The sequence below is a fragment of the Xiphophorus hellerii genome, chromosome 23 (assembly GCF_003331165.1).
Source record: "Xiphophorus hellerii strain 12219 chromosome 23, Xiphophorus_hellerii-4.1, whole genome shotgun sequence".
NCBI classification, from domain to species: domain Eukaryota; kingdom Metazoa; phylum Chordata; class Actinopteri; order Cyprinodontiformes; family Poeciliidae; genus Xiphophorus; species Xiphophorus hellerii.
In genome coordinates, this window is record NC_045694.1 from 17,769,202 (window position 1) to 17,786,407 (window position 17,206).

The following is a 17,206-nucleotide window of genomic DNA, read 5'->3' on the forward strand; positions in this document are numbered from 1 at the left end:
ATCTTCAGACAATAAGGAAGTCCTTTTGGTTAGATTAACACCAAATTTATTTATTTGGATGCAAAATGCTGTCACCCTGAACACCATCCCTATCCTGAAACATGGTGGTGAGGGCATCATGGTTGTAGATACTCTCAATTCAATCTGATTAAGTGTACTTTGTCAAGGACATGGGCGAAATGTTTATCCATTTGTGCAATGCTGGTAGTAGGATACCGCAAAAGATTTGCTGCTTGAATGGCAACAAAATCTGAAGGCACCTGTTTGCATTTTGCTTAGGGCTATTGGTCCAAATGGTGTTGAATACAAATGCACACCAAGCTTTTCTTCTTTTTTTAGGATTTGTACTTGTAAAATAATTTTTCAATGTTGTATATTTTTTTTCTAACTTCCAGTTATGTGCTATTTTGTGATGGACTATTACATAAAATCAAAATATAAACTTAAGAAAAGTCCAGGGGGTGGGAATATGTTTATATACATGAGTAAAAAAAAGTGAAATTTAAAGTGTTTAAGAAATAACAGGAAAGGCAACATGGATAACTGCTAATAATTTGCTAAGATTTAACCTTTAACTTTGTCAACTTCAATGAAAACTTTAAGAAATAGCTTTAAATGTTTGCAGTGCATTTCATTTAGGAACAATGTGATTTTCAATGCCGACTTGTTTGTTTTAATGGTTACAGTAACCAGACTTGTGCACTTCCCACATTTTTGATCACTTTATAAAACCAACATTTTACAACAGAAAGTGCAGATTAACAGCAAGTCCACAGGTTGGGAAAAACCCCCCACTTAAAGTAATCAAAAAGCAAACTTTATTTAATTTCCAATTTATTTAAATGTATACAGTTAAACGGCAAAAAAAAAAAAAGACAAAATGTCAACTGAACATGTTTTGTAGTGGCGTGACAACAGCAGCGGTGATCTAAACATAACGCCTACATAAACAGCTCCACTAAGGCACTAAACATGTTGGGACATGATCATGAGGGAAGGAGTCTTTGGTTTATGAATATCATTCAGACTGAAACATTCATCAAGTCATCAGTGTCAGATTCCCTTAAACAGCAAAACAGACTCATTTGCAGATGTGCTTTCCCTTTTCATAATTCATGTTTGTAATTAATTCAATTAGAGGGCATTGTGTAACACCGTTTAAAATATTACAAAGGGCATCCGAAAGAATATTTTCATACAATAATGTCATAATCAAGTGGACACATTTTTTTTTCTATTGATGTAAAAATAACAGTCAGCATTATTCATCATGATTATTGTGCAAATTAATTTAACCATTTCATGGCATACAGGCAAAAAAACACCATTCAGATTCACTTATACTTCAGTTAATTGAACTGATTTGGCTGATACTTTTGGCTCATCATATAGCAGCTGAAGCATGGATCAGAGCGTTGAAAGAGAATGGACTGAGTTTATAGCCCGTCCCGCTGTAGAACTTATTCTGAAACTCCACCCTGCAAAAGAGACGATGTAAGGATTAAAAAGAACGAAGCCGCGCCACACATGGCTCTGATTTCACTGGCAAATCATCACCAGAACAATCTGTGAAAAATAAATTCAGCGAAACATTTTTCTCTTCCTTCCTCACATCCTTACCAGTGCAGACGGAGCGCGTGCAGGAAAGCCGAGAGACCCTCCATGACCAGGAGGATGGAGACGGTCAACACGGCGAAGGCGGCGAAAATCACAAAAAGCAGAGCAGATCCGACGTAGCCCTTCCACGTCAGCGCCAGATGTAAGACCATGTGCCACAGCACCTCTGACAGTTCTGTGGAGACAACACCAGTGACTCACAGTCACAGAGCCACGACTGGTTGGAAAAACAGATGAATACCAGACTGGGCAGGTTTGACTCCAAAGAGGAAGTCATGTGTGTGTTAGCTACTAACGTGCATGAGCCAAGCTAAGGGCCCAGAGCCGTAGGTAGGAGGCCGTGTTGGAGATGCAGCCCAAGCAGTACTCGATGGTGTGGATGGCCTGATGCATAAACACATCTGCAGCATCAAACTCCTGCAGGCGACACGGTTTGGATCGTCAAATTAGAAGCATGAGTGCAGCAAAGAAAATTGAATCTGCTTCACAAATTCAATCACAGTTACCTCCTCGTCAGCCGGTCCGCCCTCCACCTCCCCCTGCCGAGTGTTGACCGAGCCTTCGTCGGCCACCAATGGCTGTCTTTCCTCGTCCTGATATCACAAAGAGTCTAAATCTAGCAAACGATGCACTTCACAGTCTTACGATAGATAAAGCTTGCTGAACCCTTAAGACTTACGATGTGTCGCCGCCGTCTGGATTTGAATGCGACATATTCACACAGTGGTTTCCCCAGCAGGAGGACAGGGACTGAACACAGGGCCAGCACCACCAGGACCTTCTGAACTACAGGCTGCACAGGGAGAACAAAAACATGTTCAACAACAACAACAACACAGCAGCCAGTGCAAGAAATCTGCTCATATTAGTTTATACAAATACCTTGGAAAAGTAGTAAACATGTTCTCTCTAATAAACTGAGCAACAACTGCAGCACTGTTTGCTATTATGGATGAATATATAATTGGATTCATGTGCTTGCAATAAACTTGGAATCTGATCTCTGACAATAATCTGACTAACAGGATCACATTTACAGAAAAAAACTAACCTCAAGCACATAAGTGAAACAAGCATGAAGTACATTATAGTTACTCTGTGCATTGAAACAAACAATTTTGTACATTTTCAGCAAAATAATCCAAATTTTAAAATAATTTCATCACATTACAACCTCACACTGCAATGACTCTTTTGGATTTTAAGCAATTAAACAAAACAAAGAAATGCACAAAGTGGAATGACAATGATAAACATCCAAGACATTCTATGAAAAAATAAAATTAAATGTTCAAGCGTGGTGAAGACACAGGCTAGATGCACAATGGTTCTACAACATATTGACTCCAGCCAGCGGGATATGAATCCACCGAATCTAATGGTAAAAAATGTTGAAAAACATATATTATTTTGCTTCATTTTCAAAACGATGTACCTTGTTGTGTTATTCTGTCACATAAAGCCTCAATACATTGTAGTTTGTGGTTGTAAAGTGATGCAAATAGTTTTTGGAAAGCAGAGTAAATATCAAAACTCCACATGTATATTTAAAAAAAAAAACATATGTAATATTGTCACTTTATAGAGCATAAGCAGAACATTTATATTGAACAGGAAAACAAATAAATTCAGCATCTTCCTGAGTGCATGTCTATGAAAACATTGGCCTCCATTACATATGTGGCTGTTGTGTTGGAGCACACACCTGACCCGTGTACAACTGGGGGTTCTCTGGGTTGTCTGTGAACAGGAACATGTCTATGAAGTGGATCAGTATGCTGGGAGCGATTCTGGACTGAGCAGGTGTGTAGACGATCCATTTAAAGACCACCATGAAGATAAGGTACCCGAAGAGGCACAGCATGAAGAACAGCTCTGGGATCAGCACAAAGAAGATGCTGCTGATCTTGCCAAAGTGCCTGAAGAGAAACACCAAGACGAAAGTGAAAATTAACTCTGCAGGAAACAGAAACCGGGCCAGACAGATGTGAGAGGAGGAGACAGATTTTTTAGAACAACAGAGAAAGAACCCAGATCACTAACCAGTAGTTGAAGAACGACAAGCAGACTCCAAATGTCATGTGAATGACGCCGATGATGACGGACATCTTCATCTTGTATGAGTTTAGGAAGGTTAGCTTGTTATTAGCCAGGCCCCAGATCTGACAACAATAACCAAAAGGCAAAATAAGATTGGCTTCAATTCGGTATTTAATTAAAAAGAAATGATTAAGGATCTGACGGCTGTACCGGGTCGATCCCAAAGGGATATGGGCTGGTGAAAACCCCGGTCACATTAGGATCCATGGACAAGAACTGGTTTCCCCTGCAGCACCGACGGGCTGAAGCAGATAACATAAATGTAAGAATTACAGTGGGTTAGAGATAAAACAAAGAAAAACTGGGTGATTAAACAATATTTATACATTGTTGAGAAATTTAATGGCTTGTCCTCACTTCCAGATGTTCTTGTCAAACATTGGGCCGACGTGCCACCCCGAGTTGAAAGTTTTCATGCCTCGGCTGAAACACTCGTTGTAAATGGCTCCCGTGTAGATGGAGAAGAGGCCCATCAACAGAATCAGATAACGTCCTCCAAACATCATCCTCCAGATCTGGAAACAGAAACACGTTTCACTTGCAGCCAAAACCTTGGAATGCCCCACTCCAAATGTCTTAAACTAATTAAAACCACTTTCAGAAGAGCAATGTTTCATTGGATGTATGTGTCACTTGGCTAATTTCCAATTCATTAGGAAATATGAATAAAACACAGACAGGATATAAGCTTTAACTAGAGATGAACTCAGAAAAAAGCGTCTCTTTGAAATATTGAATTCAATAACTATAGCTTAGCAATGATTTTTAATTTATTGTTCTAGTTTCCATGAAAAGAAAAACAACTAAATCATTTAATCTGATTTTTAGATAAAATCTAAAACTGTTTAAGAACCTATTAAAGCAGAAACAGACTTGGTTAACATACATTCATATCTTGTTTTCCAACTATGACTCTACGAAGATCAATTAAAAAAATGTAATTGCTGAATTAAGAGTTGAATTATGCTCTAAATGCATACGTTTTACCAGAGACGAAGGAGAGCTAATCTAAAGAATGAAGTGTACCTCATTGCTGTTGTTTTTGAGTTTGGGGTCTTTCTCCTCAAGGACCATCCAGAGGGCAGCCAAAGACATGAGTAATCCATGACCCACATCCCCAAACATCACAGCGAAACAGGAAGGGGAACGTGATTATGGTGTACACCGCTGCAGAGGCACGGAGAGGGGAACAAAAGAAAACGGTTGAACAAATTGGTTGCTTTTGATCTCTGCTTTAACAGAGTCATCTGATGGATAAAATGACAGAGACAAACCTGGATTGACCTCCCGGTAACTGGCCACTCCGTAAGCGTCAACAATGCTCTGGAAACCAGCTGTGAAGGAGTTGAGGGGGAACAGAGTGGGAGGAGGGGTGGAGCAGGGCAGGCGGTTGTAGAAGGAGTCCACGCCGCTGCCACTCTTCCTCTGAAAATGGAAGAAAAAGCAGCGCATCAGTTATTTTATTTTACTAAATCTAATCTCCAGCAGCATTGCATGTCTCTGATTTGCTGCTGCGTCCATCTCACCCCTCCTTCTCTGAGGGCGCTCTGCAGCTCCGGCAGCTTGGCGGTGGGACACCAGGCCTCGGCGATCAGGCACTTATCAGTCACGGAGGGGCTGCAGAGGTTCAGCACCAGCTGGATGGCCTTGCACTTCTGGACCCGGACCTTCCACTGAGGCAGGAGAGCCACGGCTCGCTGCAGCAGCTGCTGCAGAAAGGCTTCGGTCTGAGACAACACCTGAAAAACGCGACGAGGAAGTGAAAACAGGGAGTTTAGCAACAGACTGACCAGAGAAGACATAAAAAAAGGAACATTACCACACAGTCTAAACACATTTGGTACTTTTGGGGTTTCCAAAAAGAGGAAATGCTGGTATTGATGCTGAAACAAAAAAAAAAAAAGGCACGCACTGATTTGATGTCTTCAATCCGACCTTGAAGGCCTTCCAGAATTTCTTCTCTCTCAGTTGTACTCTCTGGGTATACAAATGTCTGCGTGTGGAAGCTGCTCGACGTAAAAATAAATAAATAAAAAATCAGCCTGATCAGAAATGAGAGAATACTTTAACTAGAAATTAAATAAATAATCTGATAGATGCACAGGTTTCCCCACCAATCACAAATCTTCTTCACTTTCTGTCCGATCTGATCTCCCCAAAACGAGATCAGGAAAACGGTCCACTGCACCATTTCCCCCTGAAGACCGAGAGGCAGAAAACAGATCCAGTGGGAAAACAGAAACATGTTACATTTAAATGAAACTAAATTAGAGATCCTGTCTCCAAGCTCTTACCGTGTCTGGGTGCTGAAGTCGGTCATCCATTTCTCTAAAATCCACAATAATGTAACCGCGACATGCCCGCCATAGCAACCGTTCAAACGAGGGGACCTTCCAAGGATGGACCACTCCTGCAACAAAGCTGAGGCAGAGAGGAAGATGGGATTTAAAAAAAAATCTAAATCTTTGAGGAAAAACTAGAGAGGAACCAATCAAGGTTTTCTTGGTTGACGTTAATATCCAAATTTCTTTAAGCTTGCCGATTCATTTTTTTAAAAAGAACAACACATAAAGCAGAAGAAAACATCCTGTGTGTTCTTTGCCAGAGCAGCAGCTTTCAATCCAACGTTATATTAAGAAACTACAAAACTATCCCTATCCTACCTCAAATGTTTCTGTAATCCATTTCTGATTTTTTATTTAAATCCAAAGCCTGCTGTTGAATGATTGATTTATTGCCTGGAAATGGACAGAGTTCTTAGTTTTATTGCATTTATGAAGTAGGAAAAAAAAAAAAACGTAAGATTTTTCAGGTGTTGACTTGCAGATCAAAGATCAGATAAAATAAATGGAAAAATTGGCCGAACTTGAAGTCTGGCTGATTGATCTGTGCATCGCTAAAAGAAGAAGAAGAAGAAGAAAATGCAGAGATCTACCTAAGGCGGACATCTTGGCGGTGATCAAACAGGCCGTGGCTTTCCAACACAGGTGGTGGTCCCTGTTAAAGGAAGGTGGAAATTTTATTTATTTTTTTTTTTTTACCTTTTGCTCCATCATTTTGAAGAAACTCTTAATAGCAATGTCTAGATATCACGTGTGTAAAGACCTGCGTGGCTGTGAGCGAGTGCGTTTGGGTCAGGACTCCTTTGTACTGGCAGAGCTGCGTGAGCTGAGCCCGGAGGCTGTCTCTGTTCCTGGACACCTGGAGGCAAACAAACAGGCCACGCCCCATCAACAACAGAAGCTCGTCAGCACCAACTCGCAGTCGTGTTGTTGTTTTTTTACCTCTCTGAGCTCTCTCGCCAGCCTCTCACTTTCCTCCTCTATGGTGATGAGTTCACGCGGCTGAGGGGCCGAGGGCACCGGGCTCGGAGGGGCCAGGGGGCGCTGCAGGGGCGGTTTCAGGGAGCGATTGATCTCCTGCTCCAGAAAGGCTGAGGGACAATGTCGAAACATAAAATGATGGAAATAGATTCAAATATACAACTCCCAAAACATAAGAGTCACACTACATCTTTTCAGGATTCATATCTGAGGGCCGAGACAGCCACTGAGAAACATTGGTCTTGTGGTAGGTGAACTATTTCTGCCTTAGCATGGCCAATATGCAACTGATGTGGGATCATTATCCTGCTGAAGGACCCTGTGATCAGTTTTTTGTACTTCACTACTCGAGCCCAACATGGTTTTATTTAAAAAGTCACCATACTTCAAAGATTTCATGATTTCTTGCACATGCCTGAGCCTTTGGAAGAGAACCAGATTCTGACATTTTGTTACAGAAAAGCAAAGCTCAATTTTAACCTGACCAAAGAACACATTTACAGTTAAAGTTCCAGTAGATTTCTACTTCCTGTTCACTATGAGTGGTGGCAAGATAGACTTAGGTCCTCATCCGGCAATCTCACAGTTCCAGTTGTTTTAAAAGTATTGATTATTACTCTGACTGTTTGTATGTGTATCTACAGGTCAGTTGTACTTTCTCGTAGCTTTATTTGACAGGCAGGTTATTGCGTTTACCTATTGTGTCTTTTGAAGAATGGTGGAGAGAGGAATTATAATATATATTTCACTACAGAAAGTCAGAAATGAATAACTCAACTTTTTAAAAATGCTTAAGTTGCAATTATTTAATAGTAACCGGGGTTTCAAAAAATATTACTTATTTTCTAACATGGCATTTTTCCAACCTCACTCAGTGACTGTCCTCAGGCTATTTTTCAGTGAGATTATGTTCCCGTTGTAATATATGAATCTATTTTAAGAGTTCTGACGCATCTCTATCACGGTGTGCCTGTAATTGTTTAGGGTTTTGTAGACGGGGGGGGAAATGAGTCGGTTCTTACAAAACGTCTTCTCGAGCTCTTCACATCGCCTGACCTCACTGACAAACTTCCTCTGGAAGGCATTCACGTTAGGATTTAACTAGAAAGATACAAAAAAAGAGGAAGATGGCAAGAGGGGTTATTTGTGTTCACAAATTTGTATTCACAAATAACCATTTTCCTTCCTTATTACAAAAGAAGGAAGGAAAATGTTGGTGTGTCTAGCAAACCATTCAACTTAGAGTAATTGAAAGGAAGAAAATTATTTTAACAGTGATATTAGTCAATTGTTTTAATAGAAGACAATATCATGAAAATAAAGATAAAATGAATCAGCAACTTGCAGATTTAAAAAAAATTAAACTCAGATCCTATATCACGTTGACGCAAAAGTACAAATGATCACTGTAATTGACTTACATCTCTAAACTCCACCAATCCCAGCTCTCCCAGTTCGCTCACACAGTTATAAGCCGAGTCGGACTGGAGGAAGAGCTGCACCAGGCACACCTCCTCACTTCGAAACAGGGACCCCATAACTGCAAAACAGAGAGAAAACCAATAACACTTCCACTTTCAAATCGCAACACAAAACCAAACACTGTAGTTTGGGCAAAAAATATAAATACTTCTTATTTAGCAAAGGACAGAAAGGCATTGATTTGTCAAAACGAAAGTGCAAAAAGAGGATGTTGCTTTGGTTGGGGCACTAAAAGATCAACTGACAAAGCAGCAATTTATGGGTGGACGCTAACAAACGGGAAGTAGCAGGTTCTGCTGTGGTGATCATCAGGTGGAATTTCCATTTTTGCAAATGTATGGCAATAATACGATGTCTGTAATTCCTCTATTTATTTATTCTCCAAAAATGAAAAAACAAAACAAAACAAACAATCATGTACTTGATGAATATACTGTATATATACTGCTCAAAAAAATAAAGGGAACACTTTAAGTGTTAAACACCTGTTTAAGTGTTCCCTTTATTTTTTTTGAGCAGTGTATATATATATATATATATATATATATAATATATTATTCTATCTCAACTGGATTAGAGATGTTTGAGAAACATATATATTTTTTACCAAGAGATATTTGGTCTCTTTAATTATATTTTATATTTTTATATGGATTTTTGAAGGGTCTGGTTTGTTCTGCTCGACTAAGGTCGGTAACAGAAATCATCTGACAGAAATCAATTTAACAAACAACTCTGTGTGAAAGCCAATAAATTTATTAAGGGTGCATGACAAAAAAAAAAAAAGTAAATTAATCTTAAAATAAACTTTTTCTGGGGATAAAGACCTTGTCGATAGTTTTTTTTTTCTCTCCACATTTTCTTTCACAAATAACAGTTTTGAGTTTCGTTTTCACCACAGTTCAGTTCCAGAGAAGCAAAAGCAATGAAACAAAAGCTTCATATTAATAAACTTACCGCATTCTTAACGTACCGAGAAAAATGGGAATAAAAATCTACAGTACGTTGATTTTAAATATGATAAAAACACCAGTGAAGGTGGGAAAAGTAGCTCCCGGTTAGCAGTAAACAAAGCTAAATCAGAGCTGTCTCACCTGTCTTTCGCCTGGACCACTCTGTGTCTCCCGTGGACACTCTCTGTGAAAGTCCTGGACGGTACCGATGGACAAACCTGGACTAATTGGAGACGTGTTTCTAGGTTCCGAGGTGAGTTATGTTCTCTTGGCTCCCATTTCCCGTTCATGAGAGTCACGTTACCCCAGGACTCACGTGACCCAGGACTTTCCTGACCTTCCCTAGTTTCACCAGTAGGAGGCGACGTTTTCTGCCGCAGTGATATAACCTGTCCTGTTGTAATGGCGCCAACACCTTACTTCATCCTGTACTTTTATGTAGAATATTATTTAAATAATTCATTTAAGGGAAAAACATTATTTAAATTAATTTCATACTGACATGTTTTTCCAACTAACAGGTACTGAAAATACACTTAAGATCAGATAATTTTAGACCAATAACATTTTTAATACAGGAATATGGGCTCTAATACCCAGTGACCTGCTTAAAACCTGTTATTTTCAAAAGCTCGATTCATGGAATATATTTTTAAATATATGGGTCACCTAAGAAGAGAAGATGATGCCCCTTTTTGCAGGCCCTTCTAAATCGTTTAATTTGACTTGGTCAATTATTTAATAATAATTTTGAGTTTATTCCGGACAATAAAAAACACAATTTTAGCAACATGAAAGTAACTCCTCTCATTTAATTAACTAAAAAGACATTCATCAATGTCACTTTTATTTTTCATGTAATGAGCTTTTGTTTTTTTTTCCCTTTAATCTCATTTTAATTTACTTATTTTTAAAGTGTAGATATTCAGAACTGCAAGAACAATTCATATTACACTTTTGCGGGTGGGGGGATTTGGTTCGCAATTAATAACACAGGTTGGTATGAATAACCATGTAGACCCCTCAGGTCATCATATCTAATCTCAGTGATCTCAGGACCAGAATGAAACAACAGGAGGCCATCTTTCTCTTTCTCACCTCTGGAAATAACTTATACCTGATATGTGCAAAACTTTATAGCTCCTTGCAAAAATCAAGACTGAAAATATTAGTAAAAATGTAAATATTGCTGCTTAAATTCAAAAAGTTTTTTATAAGTATTATTTTTAAACATTCATTGAAGTTATTTGGATGCCATTCTGTTTTTCTTGTAAAGCACTTTTAGCTGTGGTGTACATATAAACTTGAAAGGCGTGAACAGTTTCTCCCCTCTTATAGATTTCTTGTTTTGTCTTTTTGTCACAATTTGTTTCAGATCAGCAAGACAAAAATATCAGATTAATTTCAAAATATATTTTCAAATGATTAGCAGGAGAAAAAAAAATCTTATCCAAACCAACTTGCCCCAATTTGAAAAAGTACACTTGCAAGTAATAAAGTCACTGATTTATGTAAAAAAAATTAAATGTAGACAACATAACTTGAAAAAGATATTTTATTTTATCATCAAAGGCAGAAGTGTATCAGGTACAACAGTAGGTAATGGCAAATGTACAACTGAAAAAAACGTTAAAAATGGAACAAAAAATTAATGACGAATCAAACAAGGTGGAAGGCTAAAAACAAATAAATCTTCTACATCTGTTGGTGTTGTTTTACTGTAGGATCACTACAGATTTAATTTGATCTTTCCCTACAGATACAGTAATGAAGCTGGTCTACGTTAAAAAGCAAAGCTGATCATCACCAGATATAGTTGTGTAAAGAGCACACTGAACTGTTTCACAATCAAATTAAAACCTCCCTAAAAACAAAAATAAGAAATAATAAAATCAATAAAACCAATTGGCAAATAGGACAGAAATTTCCTGTTCGCCATTGTTCTCAAAAACCAACAAACAAGTTATGTTATGCTCACACTGTTGTATTTCTATGTGCTTGCTTTCCTGGATATGAAGACAAACACAACATCAGAAGTATAGTTAACATTGACTTTTTTTTTTTTAAATGACTGTGCTTGGAAATGTTACTCAGTTACATCTCTCTCAACTGTCCTATCCCCTGTTCATCATGAATTTCTTTTCTTTCTACAAGCTGTAAAATCGGAGACTTCTGTCCATTCCTGCAGATGTCAGGAACTTGGCATTTTCTCCGAAGGAAACTCCAGTCACCAAACCAGTATGGTCTGAAAGGTAAGCAGAAACATTTATGGCCATTTGAATATATAGATTTACTGTCAAAAACAACAGATGATTGGCATTTCGTCTCCTCACCTGTGAAGTTGAGCACCTCAGACCACTGCTTGCAGATGTAGACACGGATGTCAGACCCGCCTACAGCCAGGTAGGTCCCGCTCTGATCAAAGACCAGAGACTTCACCTGAAAGAGAAACGAAAACTAATCAGTTTGAAAAAAAGTCCAGAAAAGAAAACTGCAAAAAGTCAAGTGCCCGCAGCTCCGAAGTGCGTTTTCACTTGGTTACCGGCAGCTGAGAGGACAGAGGTTTTCCTAGTACTTTTATTGTAAACACTGAGCTAAAGGCAGAGTGTGTGGAGCTTAAAATAAAAACATGCCTAGTGGAAAACAGCTGGATCGTTTCAGAACTGGAAGCAGTTCACTCAGTCTCTTAACTGATTAAAATGCTTCTGGCAAGGACACTTTAAAAGGCCTCAGTGCCCAATTTAGAGATTTCACTGACAGCACTACATTTCACGCCGTGTACTTATGAAGTGTTGAAATATTTCACGTTTTTTACTGAAAAGTAACTAAACAAGAAAAAACATTCACAATGCATCACCTCTAACAGTAAATGCATCCAATAATAAACAGTCATGCAAAAAACACAGATAATGTTTAATGTTTAATTACGGCTCCTTTTGCTTTTAATATGTTCTACTCTCTCGACTTGCTTAGAATCAGGTTTAAACCATCTCTCTTTCTGTGACGGCACCTTTTAGAAGGCGCTGTCACAGAAAGAAAGTTTCTCCTCATTTGGTCACATTACATTAGAAAGAAGAGTTTCCACTGCAGCACTGACTGTGTGTTCAGGGTACCAAGAGAACCTCTGCTCCAGTTTCAAGCTTTTTAACAGCCTCAAAAATGGTTCTCTTCTTATACCAGCTTCCCTTTCTCTGCATCATCCCCACCACCATGTGGGGAATTGATTTATACAGCGTTACTGACTTGTTGCAAACCAACAGCCTTGCTAATCTTTTCACAAAGCAGCTATATTTTATTGGGACTAAAACATAGTCAGGTCTAACTTATTACAAATGTTTGTAATTAGGTTAGTTTCAAGGTTATTAGTGAAAACTGATAATAACAACCTTAAAGACTTCATTTCTAATTTAGAAAACCTACACAATTTTTCTTCCAAGTCACAATGATGAAGGATGAGTACTTCTGTAAGCAACCAAAATATCATACTTTGTGGATGAGAAATGAATACTGCTCCAGACAAAGTCTAGAAATACCTCACGTCAAACACAGCAATTTCTCAACACTGACATGTTTAAGAAAAGAGAAATATTAGCCATTTTTACCTCATAGTTGTTGTCCAGAGATATAGTCTTAAAGTTCTTCAGTTTCCTCAGATCCCACAGTTTCACAGAGCTATCCTGGGCACCTGAATAAAAGAAAAGAAAAAAAATATTTTTCAAATAAAAAGTGCAAAAACTCAGAGAGCATTCAAAGATATATAGGTACTTTGTTACAATGTATGGGAGTAAACATTCACTGTGTAACTTGTGTGTTTTTCCTAAAAAAGACGTAGGTAATCTTTACATAAAAAGGAATCACAAAGTACACACTCAGCAAGATTTTAGCCAAATACTTGATAGGGTGGACATGGCATAGTTATGTTACTTTAAATAAGATTTATCAAAAGCATATACACTTACAGCTAGATTGTTTATATTTTGATTTCTGCATTTAATCTTTTTAAACTAAATATCAAATGTCATGCAGACAGCCTTCAACTGTTCACTGCTAAGCTATTAGACTAAAGATGCTGCATCCAAGGCATTGTGTTGTGTGAAGTATGTCCTGATATCTAGAAATGTGTCTGAAACTTTCCAGTTCTAATGCAGAGTCAAAAACAAAAAAAAGAATAAGATCAATAAAGTGCAAAGTTTAACCTGTGGCCAGGTAGTATCCGTTCTCAGAGAAAGCGATGGAGGTCACGGGTCCAGAGTGGCCCGGGAAGTTGGCCACGTTGGTGCGCTCCTTCAGATCCCAAATCTTGATCTGGGAGTCGGCCGTACCGGTGCCAAAAATGAGACCATCAGGGTGGAACTGGGCACAGGTGAGAGCTGTGGAACCAAGAGCAGAATAATCAGTGCCCACCTGGAGACTTGACACATACAACCATCCACAGAGACACATACCACAGCCAGCACTCTCATCAGTGACTTTGGTGAGGACTCGACCAGTTTGGATGTCAGAAAAGGCCCAGTACTGAAATGAAAAAACACAACCAGGTCAATATAGTGAAGCAGTAGAACTTTGAGGTCTGTTCATCCAGCAAAACCCACCTGATCCTCAGAGGAGCTGAGCAGGTAGTCTCCTGTAGCATGCAGAGACAGTCCGGTGACTCCAGCTTCGTGGGCTCGCACCACCTGAATGCAGTTGCCGCCGGTAACGGACCACACACGGATGGTGGCGTCAGGAGAGGCAGAGAAGACCACGGACTGGAGAGGAAAATAGGTTTGAATAAAATTCTCATCAGACATCTCTAAACATCCAACTATTCTTTTAAATAAAAGTCATAAACTCATAAAGAAGAAAGTCACCTGGGATGGATGGTAAATGACCGAGGTGACCTTTTTGGCATGACCTTTCAGAGTTGCCACAATCTGCTCTTCGTTCTTGTCGAACACAACCACATTCTTATCAGCGCCACCTGGAAACAAAACAGGTTTACGTCAGAGTCTTCAGGGAATTAAAAATGTGTCCTAAAATTACTGGTTAAATAATAAAGCAAGCAAAACAACCACAGATGCTTTCAGCGTACCAGTGAGCACTTTGTTGGTGTCCGAAGGACACACATCCAGGGACAGGATACCAGGAACGCTGGCGCTGTGAAGGCCCTGCAGTAGAACCAGAAGGAGATTGTGGCCGTCAAAGACACTAAATTATCCAGAGAGGGACGTCAAGCTTCATGACGAGACCAAATCCACACTTACAGCATGCGAGGCCACTTGGCGATACTTGCTGAGGTCTTCAGCTCTGACCAGCTCTTCTGGGACTGTTTTTCCTCTCTAGTGAAATAGAATTAAATAGAAAGATAAAGTATAGAGCTTACACAATATGGAGCGCTGACTGCACCTCCACTGGAGAAGAAAATACTACATAAGAAGAAGCAAAAATACCTTCTTTCTCTCTGTGGTGAGAATAGTAGCTTTGTCTTGAAGCTGTGAATGAAAACAAGATTAAAACATCAGAAAAATTAAAAACTGTAACTGTAAACTGAACTCTGAACTGAAGTGAGAAAGATCTTACCTTCTGGATGATCTCTGGGGTCATTCCCACCTGTTCGCTGATCTCCATTGGCTCTCCACCGCCACCCTAAAAATGGAAGGAATAATTCAACCTCATTGAAAAAAAAAAAAATCATGAAGATGAGGGACTATTATTAAGACCCTTTACTAGTAAACTCCAAGCTACTCACAGCAGCAGCTGGCTGGGAGGCCGGCACAGCCTGAGGAGCCACCAGTCCAGCTTGCGGTTTAAGGGTAGCAAGAGCTGTAAATTAGAAAAGAAAAAAAGTTTACAAGAGAACCTTCATAAGCAAAACAAGAAGTTTATCACATTTATCAAACACATATTGTCACAAAATACAAAGCTGGTAAAAACAAACAAACAAACAAAAAAAAACAACCCTGCTGCCAACTATAAGCAGACCTTCTCTTGCAGCAGTGACCTCTTTGTTGAGTCGAGCGATGACTCTGCAGGCTGCGTCGTGCTGATACAGGGCATGTGAGAGTTCCTGACGAGTCGTCTGCAGCTGCTGCCGCAGAGTGAAGCTATGCAGCATCACAGCATCCTACAACACAACACAAGGCAGGATCGAGTCAGCTTTTACGTTGGTTCTGAAAATACCAGTTAGTAAAAGCTGCTGATAAACAGGAAATGCTAACATGACTTTCAAAAATAACTCAAGTAACATGTACTGTTTACGAAGGGCATGTATTAAATTGCTTGCATTTCCTGTTACGTTTAAAACTTTATAGATGCAAAATAATTATTGGTGATGAAAAGCAATATCTGAAACATAAGTAAGTATAGGTAGATTTTCTGACTGCAGGACTCACCCACTCATCTTGAAGTGACTTGAGAATGGCAGGGATGCTTGTAGCTGATGGAGCCTTTGGTCTGATTGGATGGGTCACTGAAACAAACAAACAAATCACAGTTTTCATTTTACATATTTGCTTATAAACAATTTTAGACATTTAACGTCATTCGATCATCATTAGTTATGAAGAATTTGTTTACTTTGGATTTGTAAACAGAAGACAGACAATGAAAAATAAGACCTTGGCAATATGGCGCCACAATGCTTAACTGGCAAGTAAATTGGCCTGACCTGAACAGCGTTGATAGTCTATGTGCTGTTGTCAGGAGAAAGATGAGACACCAGAAGCAACTTTGCACATTAACTAAAGCCTACCGTAACACCTCAGCACATCTCACTGATGCAAACGCAGCCTCAGACAGGTCAGTAGGTTTCCATTAATTATAAATCATAGTAATGCATTCCTATGTGTAAAGAATCAACATACAAGTTTGGCTGTTTTAATTTAACTATTTAAAAAAATAAACTTTATGCGGTATTTAGATTCATCGTGGTACCTGGATTGGATGAATAGGATTGATTTGATTATGTATTTCCATATAATTGAAAATTAATTCAACGTGCTTTTTCGTGTAAAATACTTCAACATTACATTTGTTATGAGACTATCGGAACCCTCCAAACCCAAACTATGGCTCCGTTTCGTACCTTTGATGTCCACCAGCTGCTCCTCGGACAGCGGCTGTCCGTTCATCGGGTCCGTCCCATTCTCAGCGATGTACTTCTCGATTAGCCTTCGCTCGAACACATGATTGGACACCGGGGAGATGCACGGGTGCTCCGGTACCTCGTTGCAGACTGGGGGGAAAGTGTATTCACTTATTCTGACCCAAACTACAGCAACAATAAGGCATAAAACGCGTCTGAGAAAACTCTCTGAGGGAGAAGGCGGTCTGCATGGCGGCTAACGTTAGCCACATTAGCTACTAGCATAAGCTAACATTCTGAATCCGTCTCACGAACTGATACAGTTTTACTTACTTGCACAAACCAGAGACATCTTCTCAACACAGCGCTGATACTCTCCTCCTTAATAGTGAAATATGCTTGCTGCGAACCTGATAGCTTTAATTCGGTAATGTATGCCTAAGTTATGTTTTGCTAAAATCGTAAGTGGCACGCTGTCCTTTCATTGCCGCTATAAAAGGAACTGATGTTAAGTCTTCTACGCTGTTTTCCTCATACGTCAAAACTCAAACCTCTGCTTCTGCACTGCCCTCTACCGTCAGATAAATGTAATTGTTACTACACTTTTAGAGTGAATTCACATAAACCAGAATATAACCAGAATTTAGTTAAAGTGTGAAATATTGTAC

The 17,206-nt window shown here is 39.2% G+C and overlaps 2 protein-coding genes across 2 annotated transcripts; both read right to left on the bottom strand.

Annotated features, from left to right (window-relative positions):
• Window positions 1-831: 831 nt before the first annotated feature.
• On the bottom strand, window positions 832-9,799 carry LOC116714772 (V-type proton ATPase 116 kDa subunit a-like). Its single transcript, XM_032555513.1, is given in 23 exon segments — window positions 832-1,478; window positions 1,621-1,792; window positions 1,914-2,034; window positions 2,124-2,210; window positions 2,297-2,410; window positions 3,323-3,536; window positions 3,661-3,779; window positions 3,868-3,945; window positions 3,947-3,959; window positions 4,075-4,232; window positions 4,744-4,851; window positions 4,853-4,884; window positions 4,992-5,142; window positions 5,244-5,456; window positions 5,630-5,723; window positions 5,832-5,914; window positions 6,012-6,138; window positions 6,653-6,714; window positions 6,823-6,918; window positions 7,002-7,150; window positions 8,063-8,141; window positions 8,462-8,580; window positions 9,617-9,799. Coding segments are annotated over 22 exon segments (2,481 nt in total). The 5' UTR covers window positions 8,579-8,580; window positions 9,617-9,799; the 3' UTR covers window positions 832-1,384.
• Window positions 9,800-11,012: 1,213 nt separating this feature from the next.
• On the bottom strand, window positions 11,013-17,057 carry prpf19 (pre-mRNA processing factor 19). The gene is made up of 16 exons (XM_032554622.1): window positions 16,872-17,057; window positions 16,539-16,688; window positions 15,847-15,923; window positions 15,437-15,578; window positions 15,204-15,277; window positions 15,035-15,100; window positions 14,905-14,946; window positions 14,719-14,793; window positions 14,547-14,622; window positions 14,326-14,435; window positions 14,068-14,223; window positions 13,921-13,990; window positions 13,672-13,845; window positions 13,078-13,160; window positions 11,809-11,914; window positions 11,013-11,720 (listed from the first exon to the last, which is right to left on the bottom strand). The coding sequence occupies exons 1-16, from the start codon at window positions 16,888-16,890 to the stop codon at window positions 11,623-11,625; spliced, it is 1,518 nt and encodes a 505-aa protein (XP_032410513.1). The 5' UTR covers window positions 16,891-17,057; the 3' UTR covers window positions 11,013-11,622.
• Window positions 17,058-17,206: the final 149 nt, after the last annotated feature.

Coding starts and splice junctions, on each gene's coding strand:
- prpf19 (XM_032554622.1), bottom strand. Junction 15,924..16,538: donor GCAGCTGGTGGACATCAAAG/GTACGAAACGGA, acceptor TGTTTGTTTCAG/TGACCCATCCAATCAGACCA. Junction 13,991..14,067: donor TCAGCTCCTCTGAGGATCAG/GTGGGTTTTGCT, acceptor TTTTCATTTCAG/TACTGGGCCTTTTCTGACAT.